The 23963-nt window shown below is 37.3% G+C and overlaps 1 protein-coding gene across 1 annotated transcript in view; it reads left to right on the top strand.

Moving 5' to 3' along the window:
• Positions 1 to 1523: 1523 nt before the first annotated feature.
• Positions 1524 to 23963, top strand: part of LOC133523507 (dipeptidase 1-like) — a 47375-nt gene continuing 24935 nt past the window's right edge. The window contains exon 1 of the mRNA XM_061859146.1: positions 1524 to 2139. Coding sequence (XP_061715130.1) covers positions 1579 to 2139 — 561 coding nt within the window. The 5' untranslated portion in view covers positions 1524 to 1578. The remainder of the gene's footprint in view (positions 2140 to 23963) is intronic.

The raw sequence follows: 23963 nt of genomic DNA, 5'->3' as shown, positions 1-23963 counted from the left end.
GCAAAGTTCTTGTATTGGACCACACGCGTAGCGAGTGGTTCGAGAAGTGGAATCTTGAGCGTTGCGAGGGTTTCAAGGCTTGATGGTTGCACAAAATTTGCCTCCGAGTGAAACACAAAATTTTTCACCACACCAACGCGAGGAAACTACTAACTATGATGAATAAATTCTACTAGCTAACACAAGGAAACAGCTCAAATTTTTCATCTGATTACTTCGCCCCACATGTGGATAAAATGCAAGTTTCTTATTAGTTTTAGAACCCACGCCACTCGTCTTTTTTATACAACGGTTGCATAAAATACTATTTTGTTAAACTAAAAAAAAACAGACATTTATTGTCTTAAAAAATCACTGGATGATAGTTCATCTGTATTATAGCATATTCCGCAACAAGGCCAGTGAGGTAAGTGCCATTTTGGATACGAGGGAATTAAAGAGCCGAGTTTGCAATATACTTACCCCCGGAGTTACAAACAATGTTTTTCATCACACTCGAAGAAAAACCTAAAATTTAAGCGTAATATTTCTTAAATACGGTAACATATCAAATATTTGTCCGCCATTTTGTAATTTCTTGACAAGTTAGGCATCGAAGGCACATACCTATTCGGCATTCAGCCACGATTGAAAATTTTGTAAAAATATTTTAAACGGCTGTTAAATTAATCAAATTAAGTAATTTTAAATATAAACAAAAATATTAAATTATAAACGACAGTATTTTTTAAGTAAAACTCATTCATGCCATTTGGTTTATAAGAATAATTAAGTGAGAAGATAGAAATAAGATATTTTTCGAGCAAGTGTGATAAAAAGTAATTAAGTATTGTAGCAGGTGGATTGCATCTTGGCTCCAAGCTCGAGTATATTCAGTGCATGTGAAAAATTACGCCATAGGCATGCAGGTCCCATAAAATAAGTAATAAGTCTAATTCCGAATGTGTTTTTCATACTGTACCATCGTGGAGACAAGTAGCTGGCCATTCGTAAACCTTATTATCGTGACAGAAGACCCACTATTGGGCATTGAAGTGTGTTGATGTTAGTACCGTATACCGTACTACGAAAACATATTTTTTGCGGAAAACTGGGCAAAGCTCCCGATGCGGATTCTTGTCATCCCCTAACATAAACTGGGAAATAATGTCGTTACAATATTACAACCTATTCACATAAATCTTTGAAGGATAAATGAATGATATCTTCCCAACCCGGAAGTTTAATACTCTAGAGATATCAATCGGTGTATTTTCATAACAAAAATGAAAATTTACGTGCTTTTATAAGAAAAAGTTTGTAATTTGTTTGTTACAGCTTGAAAAATATGGATTCACAATAACATGTTTTACACTAACAAGTTTATTTGTGTCACATGTGTGTTACAAACAATTAACACATGTTTTTGTACGATAATGACAGATCATCATTACGAGTAAACGTTATTTTATTGCAAGCAGCTCGTTCAAATTTATTACACGCACGGTATTTACATAATATGTTTTGTATGATGCTGATTCGATGTGTCGGTAAATAGAAGATGCGGTGTTTGTGTAGGCGACAACGACTGCGACGGCGATGGCGGTGTCGCGGGCCGCAGGTCGCAGGCCGCGAGGCATTGCGGAGGGCCCGGGGCCGGCGGGAGGTGTGAGGGGCTGTCACGTGGAGCTCGGGGCGCCGGCGCGGCCGGGCCGCCCGGGCGCGCGGACTCGGCGCTCGGCCGGGCTCGCGGCATTCCCCTGCCGGCAGCCGGCCGCTCCGCTATGCGCGCCGCCCCCCGACGCGCCGCGCGCGCCGCGCCTCCGCGCTTATCGGCCGCAGCGAGCCGGGCCCGGCGCTCGCCCTCGGCCCGCGAGAGCCTCCGCTAGTGGTTGGGTTGTATGGTGTGTGGCGCCGGGCGGCGGGCGGGAGGGCAGGTGCCGGCGCGCAGGTGCGGCCCGCGCCCGGCCCGGGTCCGCATTCGCGGCGCGCGGAGGCCTCATGGAGCCTCCCTGGGAGGTGGAGCTGGAGCTGCGGCACCACATCGAGAACTGTTCGTGCACCTGCGACCACATGGGCTACGGAAACTATATGGACTACCAGGTGGCGCCGGCAGCTCACGCTTGTCTATGCCGCGCGATCACCTCGCCACACGCCCACGTACGTGTGCTCGATGTCCTCACCCATCCGCATGCCACCACCTGCAGCGGTCCGATAGGGGCCGTCTCCACGCTGTCTTGTTTTTAGTGTACGCATCCATCTCGCTCACTTATAATGAGATGTTTCTTTGTTATTTGGCATGATTTATACGTCCTATAAGAAATCTTAAAAGTAGTTTCAAGTAGATTTATGTATTATACTTACGACTGTTCATTCATTCTTCACCTGCTCGTAATTCCATGACTTTCATCCATATGTAAATAGAAACTTCATTGGAGTAATGTAAATATTACCATTTTAGTACGTACTTGTTTCGTTACTCTTTTTTTATTAAATTTAGTCTCTACCATTTAACTTTTCAATAAAACATAATTCATGTAACTAATAAACATGCGGAGCTGTTGAATACTAAATAACTACATGTCAATGAACTCGGGTGCATAGGTACGGTACTGACTGCGTTGTTATGCTTATTGCTTTACTGCATACGAGTATAGTAGGTAGGTATTAGGTCAATAACAGGGTACTAGCTAGTAGATCTAGGTAGGTGGTAGGTAGGTATGGTGATATTAAATTCCTAAGCTTTGTTTCCATATCCCAGTTAGTATTAACACCGGCAGTTCGTTTGTTCTACTTTGTCCTACCGATCTGTCAATTTAGTTCAAAAGTGTTACAAAAATTCTCATAACAGATGTTTATTTTGTCGTCAAGTAGGTACTTTAAGAATCGATGAAATACTTAGTTGCTTTCTACTTTCGAATATTTCTGACTCTTGATGAAATTAGCCAAATGGGAACTACTATGTACAAAGCCTAGTCTGCACATTTACATAATTATTTGAATAAAAAGCAGACCCCTTTTGATTAAATTTAGTATTTCACGAAATAAAACATGATATAATAAAAAGTAAAAAAAAAACAAACGCATTTTTACGAATGTACAGTCAGCATCAATGGTAGCGGATGAAACAACGCGCCAAAAGTATCTGATATTCCGTATAACTTTTCCAAATATAGATAAACCTCTAAAATTTACGTCCTAAAGTATATCTTTTACCGTCTTAATTGTTCTACATATAGAACCATCAGATATTGTTACGCTGATACAGATATACTTTTGACACCTTGTTTGATCCGCTACTTTTGATGCTGACTGTACAACTATCCGAATATTAAAAATAATTATGATTTAATCATGACATCATTAATGAAATACACATATAACCTACAATTAACAAGTAATTTTACCCATTTAGGTATACCATCGTCTACCACACTAAGTAGTAAAGTAAAGTAGGTGTTTTTATCGTCGGGTACATTTTCAGGGCATCTCAAATTGATAATTCTATCCAAACGACCTGTTTATGTGACCATTTAGCCTTTGCTGAGTCATTGTGATCCGTTTTCTCAATGTTGTATGACAAGCTGGAAAAGTAAAAAATTTTTTTTTTTTTTTCAATTTACTAATAAGATCAAATTTTATACCGCGTCAATCAGGACTGGGTACCACTTAATTTTTTTTATTAATAAATTTAACAATCTGTAAAAAAATAACTAATGACTAAAAATAAAAATTAAAAACAGATTCACCGATAAAATTGGCTAATATTTCACCCCTTTTAATATGTAAACTCTTAATCTTAAACTTTTAATCGAAAACCACCCTGTATTTTTTACTGATCAGAGGGTCTAGCCGAGATACCAATCGTTAAAACCGTAGCGAACACAACGGTAATCTCTCTCTATCACTCTTCCATATTAGTGCGACAGAGAGACATGAGCGTATCGTTCGCTACGGCGTTAACAATTGGCATCTTGGCTAGGTACCCAGATATCATTAGTCGTTTCTGTTCTTTAACTCTTACTGAAACGAATTGGGTATTTTTGTGGGAATTGTTTTCTTGATACTTATTGTCAACCATTAATATTAGCGAATTATTAACCACTAGTAGGTACCAATGTAGGGCTATATATAACCGCGAAAATCGTCGCTGCGAAAGCGAAATTCGTCAATTGCGGGGATTTTTCTACGTCACTAATTACGTCTTAGTGAGAGTAAAAGAGAAAGATCCCCGCAATTTGCGAATTTCTGTTTTCGCGGTAGGCCCTTTTAGTAGGACTCGCTCTTTGAAGGCGTTCTTCTCTCTTATAATACCGCAACGTACGGCAAAGGTACGAAGAATAATTACATCAGGTTTTTGAAAAAATGGGGTTCACATTATGCGTCAGGTAGGTACGACACTTACGACGTTCGCACCTGCCCTTAATGGGCCAGTGTAAGTGGAGCTCGTAACGCTTTAAAGCCGTAGTGTATTGAGAGGTTCTAGTGAAATGGTGTGGTATTTCACTTTACTGTTAAAACACTCGTAAACGGCTTCAGCATGTATGTATACGTTGGTCTTTTTTGCTTCTATTTTTTTTAGCTTAGAAAGGTACATTTAGATTGATCGATTTTTCCATGTTAAAGATATAAAATTAAGTAGGGGGCATATGTATCAACAACTTAAGACATGATAAATTGATAATAGATACTGTAACTGCTCAGTGTAGTCCTTTCGTAATAATACATACCTATAAGTACCCGTATTAGTAACTACAAGTACGAGCAAGATACACTGCAAGTAAAGTCAAAGCAATATCAAATTGAGATCAAAAACTTTAAAGTTTGAATACCGCTCATAAACGCGTGTGACGCACATTACACACTTCAGTTTGTAGTACCTTCCCTTTCCGCCTCTTTTAAAGGTAAAATATTATGTATAGTTTCACTTAAAATTAATCCAAAAATGACCATGTTATACCGCGACCTGTTGAAAACTCGGAGTGATAACAAGTGCCATCGGAAGTGTAGAATTTTGAATTGATATATGTGAGTCCGTAAATTATTTGCTTCTGTAACAGTATTATGTCATATTTCATTTATTTCGTTGTAAAATCATGTACGTAAAATCTAAAAGGTGTTAAACAAGTAATAATGTCAGTTCATGACGCCCTGCTAGGGCACACAACATACTTAAAACTAATTAAATTAGGCCAAAACAAAACAAAAATATTAAAATAATTAAATCAAAACAATTTAAATTAAAGTAGAAGTAACACAAAATTCAATAATATATATATATATATATATATATATATATATATATATATATAATTATCAAAATAAATCAAATCAATCATTAATTAAAACAAATTCAGTCAAAGTGAATTTAGTAACTTATGCAGTCCAATTACTCGAAATAACATTCAATTAGGTTTATAATAAATTATTATCATTTACAGTACATATGGTGCTACTTTAACGCACTAGTGCGAAAATTAGCATATTACGTTACTGTGCCGAACATTTAAAGGGCCATATGTACTGTAAAACGTTGTACGATACATGTGCGAATAGGTAATTCGCAACTCGTGTCGGGAGTGTTTTAATTTATCGCACTTGTATCGTAATGTACTATTAGCGAACTAGTGCTTTTTACTTTTCCACTTGTTCCAATTCATGACTACTTATTGATGAGTGTTAATGTTAGTTTCCTTTAAACGCCGTAATCAACATGAAAACCTATTATTAATGTAAAAATAATAAATATAAGCGTATTTCATATTTCATTACTTACCTCTTCATCATTATAACATGTTTATTTTTTAATATTGAATATTGAAAAACCGTTCTTAATAAGTTTTCTGAATGGAACTGAATAGCTGCCGAAACGCCTGTCAAAGCAGAGTCATTTTTAGGGTTCCGTAGCCAAATGGCAAAAAACGGAACCCTTATAGATTCGTCATGTCCGTCTGTCTGTCCGTTTATGCCACAGCCACTTTTTTCCGAAACTATAAGAGCTATACTGTTCAAACTTGGTAAGTAGATGTATTCTATGAACCGCATTAAGATTTTTACACAAAAATAGAAAAAAAAAACAATAAATTTTGGGGGTTGGGGGAGGGGGGACACATTTTACCACTTTGAAAGTGTCTCTCGCGCAAACTATTCAGTTTGAAAAAAAAATGACATTAGAAACCTAAATATCAGTTTTGAAGACCTATTCATAGATACCCCACAGGTATGGGTTTGATGAAAAAAGATTTTTTGAGTTTCAGTTCTAAGTATGGGAAACCCCCAAAATTTATTGTTTTTTTTTTCTATTTCTAGCTCTTATAGTTTCGGAAAAAAGTGGCTGTGACATAATTGGACAGACAGACGGACATGACGAATCTATCAGGGTTCCGTTTTTTGCCATTTGGCTACGGAACCCTAAAAACAGAACTACCTCATTTGATGTAAGGCAACACCTCTTTTTTGGTACGATTTCCATGTATTAAAGTGGGGGTTTTCACGAACAAAGAAGGCACATTGTAGTATACATATAAATAGAGGGCAATGTCAATAATCCGAACTGAATAAAATGTTATTTATTCTTCTAATTGAAGCTTATCATACTTTTCGCTAACCTTATGTTTTGTATATTCAAGCCGGTCGCTAGCGGTTGCTATGAAGGCCAAATATGGTCACGTTTTTTTCATTTCTAGTCTGCCCCTTTCGCACTCATGAAATGTTCGTATAGGTACGTGATGGCTTCCCTTTTGTATATTTAAATTATCTTTAACTACAAGCATTCTCGGTCAAACAACTTTCTCAGTAAAAACAGGGCGCGAAAATCAAATTTTCTATGAGACGATAACCCTTTGCGCCTGCATAATTTAAATTTGCCGCTTTTCTCCTGACGACAATGTTTTGACAAACTATAATAGGGACATTGAAAAAACTTGATGTATAAAGGTTTTCTATATTTGTTTCGTTTAATTTAAAAATCACTAAAAAAATGAGTGATATTTAAGTTGTATTTTACCATTATTGGGTGACTAGCTATATTTAGGATATTTAATGTAGGTTACCTTATAATATTAATATACCTACGCATATAGGTATGTTAAATGTAGTATGTTTAGTTTTATAGTTGCCCAATTTCACAGTAGATGTCGCTGATCTATCGGCTACTTCACGCTATTAAGATTTTTCTACAGCCCCTTATAAGGTAAATTTGGTTTCGGAATAAATGAGTATTAAGTTGTCAAGTGAAGTGTTTCATTACAAAAGGTAGGAAGTGCAGTGCAGTGTAGTGAGTGAACATTGGTCCTTCGGAACCTAGGATAATCGTGAGTACAGTGACAGTGGAAATGTGAAGTGTCAAAGACTTAGTCAATTTTCGCGGTAACACACACTTAGAATATTTCGTGTGAAAAAAGACATAGTGCAATTTCGAGTGAATTTAGGACTTAGAAAAAAACCGTTGAAAAAACACTTAGAATAATTTGTTTAAATTTTGGACTTAGTCGATTTTGTGAATTCTTGGACTTAGCGTAATTTCGGTTGAAAAAACACTTTGAAAAATTGTGTTCAAAAATAAACTTAGAATCAAATAGACTTTGAAATCTGTCATTCACTTAGCAAATTTTAAAACAATAATGGCTAACATAGCATCACAAGAAGAACTTTTTAGTCAGATTAAAAGACTTCTCACTAACCACAAGAAAACTTCGTCAACGCGTTATACAGCAAGTTACTTGAAAATACGGATAGAGTCGCTTGAAGAATACAGGAATAAATTACTTGCTGAACACCGAGAAATTCTTAAGTCTTAAGTAAGCGTTGAAGAGAAAAAGGAACTGAAAGCACTCTATAATGATGTTGAAGATTTCTATATGGAGTTCAAGACTAGTTTATTGGAACTGACGGAATCTGTCACAATACAAGAAGGTGCCTCACCTCAAGTGCCTCATGCATCTCAACCTCAAGTTGTCACAAAGAGTAAACTCCCACCGATAAACCTCCCTTCATTTTCCGGTGATTACCAAGAATGGATGCACTTCAAGGATTTGTTTATCTCTATGGTACACAATGAGCCAGGTCTGAGTGACATACACAAGCATCATTATTTGAGGTCAAGCTTGAAGGGTGAAGCAGAACAAGTAGTCCGTCATTTCGAACTCACAGCCGCAAATTATGGGAAGGCTTGGAACGCCTTAGTCTGCCGCTACAGCAATGATAGAGTGATAGCTAATACCATACTGAATCGCCTGCTCAATCAGAAGAAACTCACGTACGAATGCTCTAAAGGCCTCAAGGATCTTCTTGATACTACAAACCAGTGTCTCAGTAGTCTAGCAAATTTGCAGATTGATACAACTACTTGGGATTCGATAATCGTGCATATTGTGGTATCCAAGTTAGATAGTGAAACTCACAAAGCTTGGGAGCAATCGCTTGGTTCATCTATAGAGTTACCCACGTATAAGAAGCTCACATCATACTTAGAGGGACGATTCAGAGCGATGGAAATGGTACAAGCGACACAGAAGAAAGAGACCACATTTCAACCACCAGCTACTGCACCTAAAATAAAGAATGTGGGATCTTTCACCGCTGAAGTTGATACGGAATGCACATATTGTAAGAAAAGTCACTACATCTGCCACTGCACGGAATTTGCACAACTCGGCATAGATCAACGCAAAGAATTTGTAAGAAACAACAACTTATGCTTCAATTGCCTTGTCAAAGGACATTCCATACGGAATTGTAGACAAGCCACAACATGTAGAACCTGTAATCGCAAACACCATACGCTTTTACACCACCAGAGTATAACTGCGAATACAGTCACTATGGAGAAACCCACAGAACCTGATGACACACAAACCAAGCAACTCACAAGTCTGAAGGTCTCACAAAGAGGAAAACAAGTGATATTAGCCACAGCACAGATATGCTTGAAAGATAGCAGTGGTTCTCTCGTACAACTCAGAGCCCTTATTGACCAAGGCTCACAAGGAACCTTCATTACGGAGTCTGCAGTGCAACTACTGCGACTGAAGAAGACTTTGCAGCCAGCTAATATCACAGGTCTCGAAGATCAAGCGTCATTGCCACGACACGTCGTTAACTTAGATATTTACTCACCGATAGACACTCACTATATAATGCAAGTTAACGCTCACGTACTCTCGAAGATAAATGGTTGGTTACCCTCAAAGGAGTTTGACATCTCACAATGGCCTGCCCTGTCCCAATTGCAACTAGCGGATCCTCACATGCAATCGCCGGGACCTATTGATGTTCTACTGGGCGCCGAGGTCTATGCATTTATGTTGCTAGACGGACTTCACAAATATAACGATGACAAGCTTATAGCACAAAACTCGAAACTCGGATGGTTTGTCTCTGGAGCGTCTAAATCACGAAGTGATCTGCCACCTCACAATATTGTAGCTCACCACGCACTCATCGAGGTAGATCAACTCCTACGCAAATTCTGGGAGACTGAAGAGTACAAGCCACATGAGAAACCGATAACACATCTTGAAAAACAATGTGAAGAGCACTATAAAGAAACCCACTATAGACAAGATGATGGACGATATGTCGTACGATTACCTTTTAAAGATGATCACGAAAATAACTTAGGCGACTCTCGACAGATCGCATTACAGAGACTAATGCACATGGAGAAAAGATTCGCAAACAAGCCTAAATTTCAGAAGGATTATGCGGACTTCATCGATCAATATCAGAAGCTGAATCATCTAGAAGATGTAGACCCACAACATAAGCCAACTCACAAAGTCTATCATCTCCCCCACCACACTGTGATAAGAGAATCCAGCAGCACAACAAAGCTTCGCGTGGTCTTTGATGGAACTGCACAGCCGTCAAATGGCTCATCTCTGAACGACGAGTTACTTATTGGACCATCACTATTACAAGACTTGCGAGATCTCATTGTTCGTTGGCGTACTCACAAGATTTGTCTGCTTGCTGACGTAAAGCAAATGTATCGCCAGATACTCGTCGCTAAAGAAGATGTTGACTATCAGCGCATACTGTGGCGCTCATCTCCACAAGATGAAATCGTCGAGAAACGTTTGTTAACTGTGACATATGGTACGTCATGTGCTCCGTTCCTCGCTATTCGCACATTGAAGCAGCTTGCACAAGACGAAAAAGAGCAATTCCCAGACTTAGTTGAAATTATAAGTAATGACTTTTATATGGATGACTTACTCACTGGTGCGAATGACGTGGAACAAGCAACTAAGTTACAGAGTCGTATCACACAAGCTATGGCAAAAGGGAAATTCGAAATGCACAAATGGGCATCCAACAGTCCTGACGTGTTGAAGAATATTCCTAGTTCGGAAAAAACTAATCAACCAAGTGTCGAGATTAAGCTTGATGATACCATCAAAGCTTTAGGTATCAAATGGAACTCGCATCACGATGTCTTCGAACTTAAGGTAGATATTTCGGAACCCTCAGAACGCTTCACCAAAACGTCAGTACTGTCGGACATAGCTAAATCATATGACCCTTTAGGTTTTTTAGGGCCTGTGATTATCACTGCAAAAATGTTTTTGCAAAAACTTTGGTTGAGTGGTATTGGTTGGACAGATGAACTTCCTCTCGAACTTGCCACAGAGTGGTCAAGCTACAGGGACCAGCTCTGTCATATGCCAATCTTGTATTTAGATCGTTGGGTTCACACACAATTTGACGGCAAGGAAAGAGTGGAAATTCACGGGTTCAGTGATGCCTCTTGTTTAGCTTACGCTGCTGTTGTTTACTTACGAGTTATCACGCCCCACGGAATTCACGTGTCACTTGTCATTGCTAAAACAAAAGTGGCACCAGTAAAACAAGTCTCCGTCCCACGATTGGAACTGTGTGGCGCGGTATTGCTCTCGAAGTTACTCAAAGATGTTCAGCACAGTCTTCGTTTGCCCGAAGAATCTGTATTTGCATGGACTGATTCAATGATTGTCTTAGCGTGGCTTCGAAGAAACCCTAGCACTTGGAAAACGTACGTAGCTAATAGAGTCACTGAGATTGTTAATAATGTAAGTAGTGGCCGGTGGCACCACATAAAATCGGCAGAAAACCCTGCAGACGTTGCGTCGCGTGGCATTCGTCCCGATCTGTTTAAAGACTGCGAGTTGTGGTGGCGCGGACCAACTGTACTTCACCAAAGGAATGATTTTGATAACTGTCGCTCACTTTCTCTCGACATACCAACAACACAACTAGAAGCCAAAGAAAATTCGAAAGGAAATGATAGTAAGATAGTAGCACTTCAAGCTGGTGTATCGAATGAGAGTGATGATCGACTTACATATTTGGCTAGATACTCTACTCTGACAAAATTGATTCGCGTTACAGCATACTTACTGCGATTTGTAAAGCTGTGTAAAGCACACATTGATGTAAAAATTAATCAGATAGTTCCTGAGACTTTTCCTCAGCATCTTACAGTTACCGAATTGAGATATGCCACAAAAGTTTGCATTCGACTCTCTCAGGAGTTTTGGTTTCAGGAAGAGTTACGAATGCTGAGAAAAGGCCAAAGGCTTCCGAAATCTGATGTTTTGACCCCACTTGCCCCGTTTATAGACGAAAATGGCATTATTCGAGTTACTGGTCGCATACGTAATGCAAATGTTAATTTTGATACAAAGTCACCTGTCGTTCTAACCTCGAAATGTCACTTAGCTGTTTTGATTGTGAATGATGCTCATATTCATTGTTTGCACGGAGGTCCTCAACTGACTCTGAATGGAATTCGTTGCAAATACTGGATAATCGGTGCTAAAAATTTAGTTAGGAAAGTTGTTCATAAATGCATCCCTTGTTTCAAACAGTCTGCAACACCGATCAATCAATTGATGGGTCAGTTACCTGCGTGTCGTGTAACGCCAGATAAGCCCTTCCGTAAAAGTGGAGTGGATTTTGCTGGTCCAGTCCAGTTAAAATTGTACCCAGGCAGATGTCAACGTACATGTAAAGCCTACATTGCTTTGTTTGTTTGCACCGTGACCAAGGCCATTCATTTAGAACTTGTGAGTGACTTGTCCACGGCTGCTTTTATTGCCGCCTTTCGTCGTTTCACTTCTAGACGCGGTCATTGTAGTGATCTGTGGAGCGACTGTGGTACCAACTTCATCGGAGCGTCTAAAGAGCTTGACACCATGTTTAGGAATAGGAACTCAGAAGTAGTTGGAGAAATATCTGAGATTTTGGCAAATGACCAAACTACATGGCACTTTATTCCTCCTGGCTCACCACATTTTGGTGGACTCTGGGAAGCTGGCGTGAAGTCGATCAAGTCTCACCTTAAGCGTGTAATCGGACAAACTCTTCTCACGTTCGAAGAGTATTCTACACTGTTGACTCAAGTGGAGTCTTGTGTAAATTCTCGGCCACTAACTCCCATCAGTAATTATATTGATGATGCTTCTCCAATTACACCGGGACATTTTCTTATAGGCGAAGCTCCTATCACTGTTCCGGAAGAAAGTCTCGCCACTGTGCCAGTATCCCGTTTGGATCGGTGGCAATTGCTCCAAAGGATGTTGCAATCGCTTTGGACTCGTTGGAGTTCTGAGTATTTAACAACACTACAAAACCGGTATAAATGGACCGTTACTAATCCTGATCCTGATATTGGAACAGTAGTTTTGGTCAAGGATGAAAAACTCCCTCCCGGAAAGTGGTTGTTAGGTTGTATAATAGATAAGCATCCTGGTAGAGATGGTTTAACACGAGTGGTTACGTTGAAATTAAAGAATGGTACTTTTCGAAGACCCATTGCTAAAATTTGCCCTCTACCTCTGGATCCTTAACTATCTGTTAAGAAGTTTAATGTGTTGTAGTTTTCATGAATAGCTCTATTTGAGTTTCACTATGTAATTTAACCTTATTATTATTGATTCTTGTTTTCACGTACTGTTTACTTCACTATTCTTGGTTTGTTTTATTTACATGGATCTTTATGAAGGACAAGTCGTCCTTGGGGGCCGATAATGTTAAATGTAGTATGTTTAGTTTTATAGTTGCCCAATTTCACAGTAGATGTCGCTGATCTATCGGCTACTTCACGCTATTAAGATTTTTCTACAGCCCCTTATAAGGTAAATTTGGTTTCGGAATAAATGAGTATTAAGTTGTCAAGTGAAGTGTTTCATTACAAAAGGTAGGAAGTGCAGTGCAGTGTAGTGAGTGAACAAGGTATTTTTACAAAGAAGGTTCCTCTTTCCGTTACAAATGTCGTGAGTGAATACGTTAAAAGCTCATCACAGAGCGGCGTGAAGCAGTAAATAATATAGCTCCCGTGTTTAGATTAATTTAACGCCTCGCCTTAACTCAAATTTATTCATATCGCTTTATCACTTTTAATATTAGCGTAAACAGATGCTGATTACATCGTATTATATTTTGTTCCCCGACATTTTACTTACACTACCTCCGTAGCTAGTTATGATAATTTTCCGATTAGTGTCTCGGCTTTTTCCCTGTCCGGCTCGGCTCCGAGTTAATGACACCACATAATAAATGAGCCGAAAACGTTTTTCCGTTAGGCAGTTACTCATTACAAGTTGTCTGTCTTGTGTGTAATTAAATAAACAAGGATACTTACTTAAAATTAGGAGCGAGCTTGCTTAAGAGGGCCGTGTTGTTAATAAGTTAAGCAGCAAAATAGCAATTTTTGTGTTGGGTTATTAGTCTAAAACAACGTGTTATGCTTTTAAATATTTACACATCACCCGTTTGATGAAAATTCGAAAGCAATGTACATAATTCAATCGACTAGTATGTATTTTTTTTTCTTTGATGCACCCGATAACATGAGTTGGATCAGAATAGAGTTCTAATATTTTAAACTAATATTGACATTTGACTTCTTACCTTTTGGGCTGGGCCATAAGCTTTGGATTCGGAAGTACCTACACAATGATGACTGTATATCACTAATATTTATTAATTCAATGTAAAGATTTTGATTTAACTATGTATTTACGAATTTATGCACAATATAGAACCGCATATTCTTTAGTCAAACCCACGTCAAACCTTTACACAAAACTTTTTAAAGTCCGCCCAGACGGGTTGATCAAATTGATCAAAATAAAATTGCGTCAATCTCATCTAGCGTTTTATTTTAATCACCAATTTTAGATTTATGGTCACATTTAAGCGCTTAAATTAATTTACATAATAAAAGTCGTCCATTTTTATTAAAATCTATAAAATTGGGTTAGAGTAGCGCTACCTCTATTTCACGCAAAATAGGCACAATGGTTGTCAATTTGCGGAAAATTCCCAGAAGCACTAACTAACTAACTAACTTATTAAAGCCTAAACTAACTACCCTTTGATTATGTGGTCGTATGAAAAATACACGCTGTATATACAAATGAGGGGATGAGTCTCTCAGCTTACAGCTTACAGTCTAAGCAAAAAAAAATTGATAGGGGCATAAAAACATTGTTCATTAACACTGAATAATCTAAAGCACTAACTTTTTTCTTATTAATACAAATTACTCATGAATATACACAAAATAAACCGGCCAAGAGCATGTCGGACCATGCTCAGTGTAGGGTTCCGTAGTTACTTTTCCGTCACAATAAGCTAAACTGGAGCTTAAAGTATAGTAGATTGTTAACCAAGGGATGAAACGGTACCTTTCACCAGAGTTAAACAAATAGGCAAATTTGCATAATCAGTATCTAATTAAAGTAACAGACTTACTTGCAATCGGAGACTTTGCATGTCTAAAGATAAATATCCCATAGGGAAAAACATTTAGATTACAATATAGATGAATAAAACACATATTTTAGGAAACTGCATTAATTTTAAAATGATTTGGTTCATTAAAGCATGAAATGGTAAAGTATAACAATAAGTCCTAGACAATAATGCATCGTCCATGAGTGCAATAAACGAATATGAATATAAAATTAGCGGGATTGCCTCTTACTTTTTAATTTTTACTCTTTCGTTCTAAAACTGCCATTAGTCAACAGCTTTACTCATATACCCAATGAAACTTTTCTACACAAATTAAATATTACATAAAAATAGAATGAGTAAAATAAGCATATTTTTATCTTAAATTTTAGCTTAATTTACATTAATAATGCCAAATAACTTTAAAACCCATTTAATGTCGTAATAGCGTTTAACGGTGGATGTACTTACGTCTTTTTACTATAAAGGGGAAACTTTTTGCGATTACTTAAAAACAGTTAAACTAATCATGTCCGCTATAGTCTTCATTTAATGTCTTTCTTAAGCTCTACTTCCACGATTTTTTTCATATTTTTTGGACCTATGGTTCAAAAGTTAGAGGGGGGAGACACATTTTTTTTTCTTTCGGAGCGATTATATCCGAATATATTTACTTTATCAAAAAATGTTTGTTGAAGACCCCTATTCGTTTGGAAAGACGTTTCCAACGATACCCCACACTGTACGGTTGAAACAAAAAAAAATCACCCCTACTTTACGTGTAGGGGAGGTACCCTAAAAAAAATATTTTTTTAGATTTTATTGTACGACTTGGTCGGCTTTATTGATTTATATGTCCATGCCAATTTTCACTTTTCTAGCACTAACGGCCACGGAGCAAAGCCGTGGACAGACAGACAGACGGACATGGCGGAACTATAAGGGTTCCTAGTTGACTACGGAACCCTAAAGAGGATTCTTACAAGAAAAAACACAAGATGATGTTACAGAGTAGTAATTTTTACCTTATAGGTATTACAGGGGTGAATGTGTTAGGAAGCTACCTAGCTTATAAGTCCACATGAATTTTATAAATATTTCGCTAGTGTTTCTAACATAACCAAAAACATTACGCGTAATATCAAGCGTACATGATTACATGTAACATACTTGTTTTTGTGATAATTTCTTGATGACGACTTTAGCTTGAAATATATAGTAAATTGTTTACACACTATACAACATCTTGTTTAAAATTCCGTAGGTGTGTCGTAAAATGTAGGCCAGCCATTAAAATGGATCATTGGCTAACGCCCTACATCTCAGCATCGCAAGTGCTAAAAGCGTGTAAATCACATTCCGAGTTTTGGGACTTAATTCTCGTATTGCTGTATTGCATTCGAATTATATTGAATTGGTGGCATTGCAACGCAAGTCATGCTAAACGTGCCTTAGCATGACTTGCGTTGTCGCGCTTGACTCCTTGTAATAGCAACCATATCCTTACCAGGAAGGGTACCCAACTGTCCGACTCCGATTTGATTCATTTTGATATATGTTATAGAGTAGTCTAAAATAACGGACACGTATTTTTTTTTAGCTGCCCAAACTCAACCTGTTAGGAGAAAATGGCCTTCAAAGTACTAAAAAGTTACTAAATCTTCTAACTCCTATAGAAAGTGATGCTCAAGTAACTTGCTAGCAAAAAATAATGAGCACGTGTTTTGTTATATCTGCTTAAAATCAAGTTTTCCTAAAAAATACCTGTCTTTATGTGTAACTTTAGCGATAAGATATTATAAAACTTCGAATGTCGATTTTTTTAGGAAAAAATGAGTTTTAGCCGATATAACAAAACACGTGCTCATTATTTTTTGCTGCTTTCAAACATATAGGTACTCAAACCAGCCATTAACTAGCAAGTTGCTTGAGCATCACTTTCTATAGGAGTTAGAAGATTTAGTAACTTTTTAGTACTTTGAAGGCCATTTTCTCCTAACAGGTTGAGTTTGGGCAGCTAAAAAAAATACGTGCCCGTTATTTTAGACTACTCTATAACATATATCAAAATGAATCAAATCGGAGTCGGACAGTTGGGTACCCTTCCTTGTTAGTTATAACTAGCGAGACACCCCGGCTTCGCACGGGTTACACAACACCTTAACAAATTATACACCTATACCTTCCTCAAGTATCATACTATTGATATGTGAAAACTGCATGAAAGTTCCGTTTAGCAGTGTTTGAGTTTATCGCGAACATACATACACACAGACAGACGCGGCGCGGCGGGGGACTTTGTTTTATAAGGTGTAGTGGCTATAGATTTTGAAGTGGTACAAACTTCATCACTAACATATCAATAAATCACATTTCTTTGACGAAATACGATTTGGACGAACTGCGTATTGGACGTACGGCTAACAAATCCATTTTTATACTAACTTTATTCGTAAGTAACTAGCAAATTAACAACATACGGCCCGATTCGAAGAATGAGATACGATAACGATAAGTTCTGGTTTAGATAAGTTCTCATTTAGATATCGTTTGTATGTCGTATAATTGACAGAAGCAGCTTGATTCGGGCAATCAATGTCACTTTGGCGTTAGAAATATCGTAGATAGGTAGATCTTATTGGGATCACAGTGGAATCGAAATAAACATCAATTTTGACATGTCGTTTAGTTTTCGATCTTTCCAATATCTTAAACGTGTCTTAATCATTATTCGAATCGGGCCGTTAGTATGTATAATCATGCAAGTCGATTTTAACCTGGGTACTTCTAATAGCCGTATCGACTAAAAATACAAATGAGGTAATAATAAAGGAATTTGAACCGATGATGATCTAGAACTAGAGTTCTACTACTAGACTACTACTACTACTATTACTAGACTACTACTAGAGTAGAACTTACGAAATTAGGCTCATACGATTTGCTTTGGCAAGTCATATTCTTTGGGGATGTGTGTACTACATAGTCGGAAATAAATAATTACCTTTAAACATATATATTTTTGGCTGATTCGTAAATTATTTCATGCCCTTGATTTATTTTATTCCGTAATTATATTTATTTATGTAGTATTTTTAACCTTCGACGCAAAAAGCGGGGTGTATATATGTTTGTCGCTATTGTATGTTTGCCTGTCTGTCTGTGGCATCGTAGCTCTCAAACATATGGACTGATTTCGATGCAGCTTTTTTAACGTGAAAGCGAGTTTCCTTGCGGTGATTCTTAGCTATGTTCGATAAAAATCGATCCAGCAGTTTGAAGAGTATCAGTTTGTTTTCCAATAGATGTAAGGTAGTTTTTGGCATATTTATTTTTTGTCATAGCGGATTTTTATTTTATTTTGTTTATTTACTTGTGAATATTATAGGAATAGAAATGAATATAATATCATATTAATCACCGAGTCGCGTTTTACACAGATTCACAGATTCGTGACCAAATGTGTGCAAACACTGCGAACGTACATGAAATTAATTTTAAATTAAGTCACCTCATCGTTAGACTTATTAATTTTAATAAAATAATATTTGTTGTCATGATTCATTTTTAGATTAACATGCCTTAATTCAGACTGAAAATTTATAATGAAGCAACCTGACATTGAGAGCAGCACATTTTAATTGGTTGACCTTATCTTTTTTGCAAAAAAGATTAACGAATAAATACAGTATACATTGAATTGGGTTACGAGAATAGAGTCCATTTTTAGCCTTCGGCGGGAGTGCTACGAACTTCCATGTGTTGTCGGGGAAGTGCTACGCCGCTGCTACGTCGTAGAACTGCTCCGACAAATGTACAATTTTTCGGTGTTATCGTTTTATTTTCCTTAAACTTCCATTATTTACGAGTTGTAAGGCACGTGTTTTATACAACCTGTGACTAAACTGACGTGGGTTGGCTAAGGTGTGTAACAAAAATATATATATTATTATTTATTATTCCCTTTATTCCATTTTTTTCTTACGTTAGGGTTTTTACAATATGTATATAAAAGTAAAATATAAAAACACTTACAAAACAATACAAAAGTTATAAACACATTATAAAAAACCTAACCTAGGGTGCCGCCAGCAGCGGGGCAAGGTCCAAGCTGCCGGTGGTCAGGGCCGCAGAGAGGAACCGCCGGACTATCCGCGCCGTGTCCAAGATCACGCCTTATTTATTATTATTATTTTTATTTATTTATTTAATTCAAAATTCTAAAAACGGTAATATATTGATTCGGTTTTGCCGATGGATTTTTCTCGTGATATATCTGAAGAGAAATAAGAAAATCGCTACAATTTTAGGCTTAGCTTATAGGCATACTATACGTACATAGTAAAGTGGAGTTCAATAGAAATTGCAAATAATGTAAACAAACCAATTTACCTTCATTTCTTTGTAATCTTGCACTTTTTATGGACAACTATAATTTTGTCGTATGTTTATACACTTAAATCTGTTATTTTTACCAATTATTTGTTAAAATATATGTTAATTATTAATATTTCAATGAAAACAACTATCGTAATTTTTTTAGGTTATACGTCAAATGCTAACAATATTTGTCATATATGTTTACATTTTTTGCAATTTCTACTGAACTCCACTATAGCCTTTGCGCGTATGGAAGGTAGAATGAGGTATGGAGGAACAGAATCTCCATATACAAAAAGTGTCCGACAAAAAACTATAAATAGGTGGCGCTACAATACCTAGAATACTTCAAAGAGCATATAATCACTACGTTTTAAGAGACGGGACTTCCATACTAGCGAGTGGAATCCCTTTGTTTCGCAAATCATTACCAAAATGTACGACAAAGAACTGTCAAAGAACCATAGTACCAACATAAGCAATTTAAATAGTGTAGTACGCTACACGCTTGCGTTTCTTATCGATATCGATAAAATGGGGAGGGTTGAAATATAGACTCTTGTCTACAAATTTTGTACTCGAAATCAAGTTAGGATCGAGTCCACATTTAAGTTGTATGTTATATAGTGGATAGTTCTATGAGTGGACTAATACGTGGTCGAGCTTAATGTGGACTCGATTTTTTTTTAGAACACCTTGTTGTTCTTCACCACTAGGAAGGATCAAACTAGCACTTTTTTTCCCTACCAGGAGGCATCACTTTTTTCCTCTTTTTGCATACTTCTTAGGTTAAATTATTTAATTTAATTACCATTAATTAAATTTATTTATTTATTTGTACCATAATAATTTCCTCATAGGTGATGTGAAAAGCAGTATGTAAATTTCTCACGTGGTAGCAAAAATATTTCCACCTTAGGGTGGTATTCCACCTATCCAATTTCTTGGTCCAATGTCATTGCTTCTCACTCTGTCATTAATCAAAATGTGAGACGCAATACACATTGGACAAAGAAATTGCATGGGTGGAATACCACCCATAGGCGTTAACACTTGAATCCCTCACTACGCTAGGATTCTATTTTAGAATACCTCGTTACACTCAGATTGTAATTATAAAATCCTTCACTATTTTTTTTTCTTAATTTTTTTATTTATTAAAAGCACTATTTTTATAATGATCTGCAGATACATGTTTCAATAAATGTAACTTTTCTATGGGAAGATGTATCAGGTCTTCGTTCCCAACAACCCACTGCCTGCATCTGAAAACATACAGCCTTGGTTATGTACAGTTTATATTTCAAGTGTTTGCTAATGAGATGATCAACTGATTACTTAGCGCTAATATGCATCTATAAATCAAATCAAATATGTTAAATAATGACCATTAATGCATAGATGATAGATAATTTTCCACTAAAAATCTTCGACGAATTAATTTTGTGTCATATTGCATGCAAGTTCTCAGGAAATTTAACATATTTTATTTAATTACTTACACTGATAAACAAATAAACATACAATTATCGATAGTTTTAGTTCATCCCTAGTTCACAACTAAAAATAATATAAAATATCAAATTTTCGATGTGTTTAAAGCCTGCTGCACCAAAATAAGGTCAAAAGTATCTAAAGCAATACGTACCGGTCTTTATCCAATGGAAATTTCGCCATAAAATCCCTTTTTTCGTGATTTTCTCGAGTGGCTCGCTTGCCACATATTTCACACTTAGTAAACCGTTTTCTCGGTGGCATTGTAACAAACTCGTTCTTTACTCTGATCACGGTTTACTATTTTCGATATTTTCACTAAATAATAAAGAAATTGCACGAAATACCCGAACAAAACATTGAAGCCTTCATAACAAACAAAACAATTAGGCTGACAGTTGACTTGATGTAAACTTGACAGAATAAATAGCACTGACGTTTTATTTTTCTTCGTTGGCAAAGATTTGCGAAACAAGTTCCATACAAAACTTATTTTGTTCCTAGTTGCGTCAGCCTGGAATACTTGAGAAAAAAATCTAATCATAGACAGCGCACTTCACTCCGCCAATAACGTCTAAGTTCTTAGCTACTCTAGCGCTACTCTGGAGAGATTTGGAACTATTATTTATAGCTGACAGCTGGACACTTTTGCAACAGTTCTGCCTAAGGAGATTCTGTTCCTTGCCTCTACCTTCCATATTTGCACGAGCTTGTCACTGACATGACACTGACATATTCGTAAGCGTGTGCGTAACTTATTTTATATGTCACTCGCTCGTACTGGCATATTAGTGCGAGCGATATGTATAGAACTCAACGAGGGTGCGGGATGTTAGAGTCGGCAACGCGCATGTAACTCTTCTGGGGTTGCAAGCGTCCATAGGCTACGGACACTACTATCCATCAGGCGGGCCGTATGCTTGTTTGCCACCGAGGCAGTATAAAAAAGAGATGTATAGAAAGTAAGTTACGCAGACGTTAGCGAATATGTCCGGATCAGGTCAGTGACAAGCTCGTGGTAGCCGTATAGGTAGGTAGGCTACACCATTCCAGTAAATCCACAAAAATCCGATACGCACGGGTCTACCCGTATCCGTAGACAGTTGATGTGAACATAAATCAATCAACTCCTGTGTCACGTTTCCCCCATGACTGACTCGCTAAATGCACAAATAGAAACCGTTGATTTGACCTACATTCACCAGAGGGTACCTAATATAAGAAATATTTCTTGCGCGATAAAAGTAATCACGTCCGAGATTTTAATAACAGGCTTGAACGGCGTAGTGCTTCGTGAAAACAAAGTCAGAAGTCCTCTTAGCTGCCATTTTAAACATGACTTATGTAATAGTCGACATAAATAAAAACATAAGTGACAGTCTTGAAAGACAACTATGAACTATCTGTTTCCGGTCCAACTCTATTAGGTGTCGACACTGACGGCTCAATTCGAATAATGCTTATAAGAAATCACAGGAGTACAATACCGATTTGTCAGTGTCGAAAGTGACATTTCTTTAACCAAACAACGTCACTTTTGATACTGACAGATCGGTATCGTACGGCTATGACTTCTTATAAGCATTGTTCGAATCGGGCCGAGTATAAGGAAGGAATTGACAGCGTTGGCTGCTTCTTGTGTCGACAGTGCATGTTGTAACATGCGTCACCCTCTGCCGGCATTTTATTCCGGACTGTTAGGCCGAGCAATAAAACTTCTCACATGAGAGCTCATTCTAGGATACGCTCCTCTTTACATCTCAATTCAGCCGGCACTCAATTTTATAGCACTAAAAGCATTTTCAACACATTTTCGGGATGTGTAGGAAAGTTCCGGGTGATATAATGTGAGCTGCGAACTAATGTGACAAGGTGATAAAACGTGCATAAACGGTTGCAGTGGCGTGAGAGTGCGCGATACACTCCGCGCTTTGTGTGACAATTTACTGTGCGCAGGTAATATTTGAGAGCGAGTAAATCGTTGTAGTCTAGGTGCATTATTGCCCCAGCACGACGAGAGCAACCTAACTCTTAGTAATGTAATGTTAATGTTAGACTTATTCCATATAGTCACACCATGCACAAGCATCACGAGCGGGGTTTTTTAAGTGGCGAATGATTTATAGAAAATATAAAATATTAATAAATAATAAATGTATTCCTGTCACTTTGAGACATGATAATCATTGATCATATATGTGTCAATATGACATGTCTATATCTACCTTTAAAGATAAAGATAGTTTATTTTCCAAGTGCGCTTATGAACGTCAAATAAAGCTACAAGTTTATTAATTATGAATAACTTACATTTGGAATATATTAAAACAATGTTTCCTTGCCCGTAATCGAATGAACATGTTGAAAATTATTTGACCTAAATTATTGTAACGACGCGTATAAAAAAAACATATACTTATACGCTGATAAGCCAACTTTGTCAGTAGAAATTCCAAAGTATGAGAGATCGATCCCTAGCACCGGTATTTTTTAAATTTGCCACTTTTTTCTGGTGACAAAAGTGGCTTGCTAGAGTATAGTTAGGTATTTTTCTACATTCCACGCACTTTTCTGTTATACGTATATACTACATAAACCGTTACACTGTTACGAAACGCTACGGAAACCCATACTATAGGTATACTTATAAATCGAAAATAAATATCACGTGATTCATGTGTCAGAACTGGCTGAGCATTGAAAGCGCATTTCCAACGTCGAGATTGTATCGAGCACCTTTCTTATTTTTCTTGCGATACTTCCGTCGCGCCCGGCCCGCGCGCGATCCGATATCCTGTTGCCGACACGTGCCTCTCGTCAAAAATTGATACCATTACCTTCTTTCATACCTCTGCGTTTGTACCCTCTATTCACTATTTATTCTGGCTGCCGTTTTATTTGATCGCTTGCACTTTATCTCTAACGGCTATTTGGTTTTATAGAGGTAGGAGTGTGCGCTCACTCAGTAGCTGCGATTTGAATTAGTTACTTAACGAGAAATAAGGAACGTGACGCGCGCGTAATAAAATTTTGAAATACGGCTATATTCTTGTTTCGTTTTAAACATATGTGGTGCACATTAAACACTAATTTTAGTACGAGAATTGGTGGTATTAAAGATTTATAAAATAGAATGTTGATGAAAAGAAATAAATATTTACAATCTTACACAGATGGTACCAGGCGACTAAATATACTTAAATAGTTAAATAAATACTTGAACACAGCAGGAAATATTTATAACTTACAACTAGTATTCTAAACAATTAAATAAATTATCTGGCAAATGTTTCAATTTTTACTAAATAAAAACGGCCAATCGGATTCTAAGTAAGCATGTAGAAACACTTTCGTCCTAACGTCTTGTGAAAAATGTCGTCGGCTCGTCT

The sequence above is a fragment of the Cydia pomonella genome, chromosome 12 (assembly GCF_033807575.1).
Source record: "Cydia pomonella isolate Wapato2018A chromosome 12, ilCydPomo1, whole genome shotgun sequence".
NCBI classification, from domain to species: domain Eukaryota; kingdom Metazoa; phylum Arthropoda; class Insecta; order Lepidoptera; family Tortricidae; genus Cydia; species Cydia pomonella.
The sequence above is the reverse complement of the archived record's forward strand: the minus strand, read 5'-3'. Positions and strand labels throughout refer to the sequence as shown.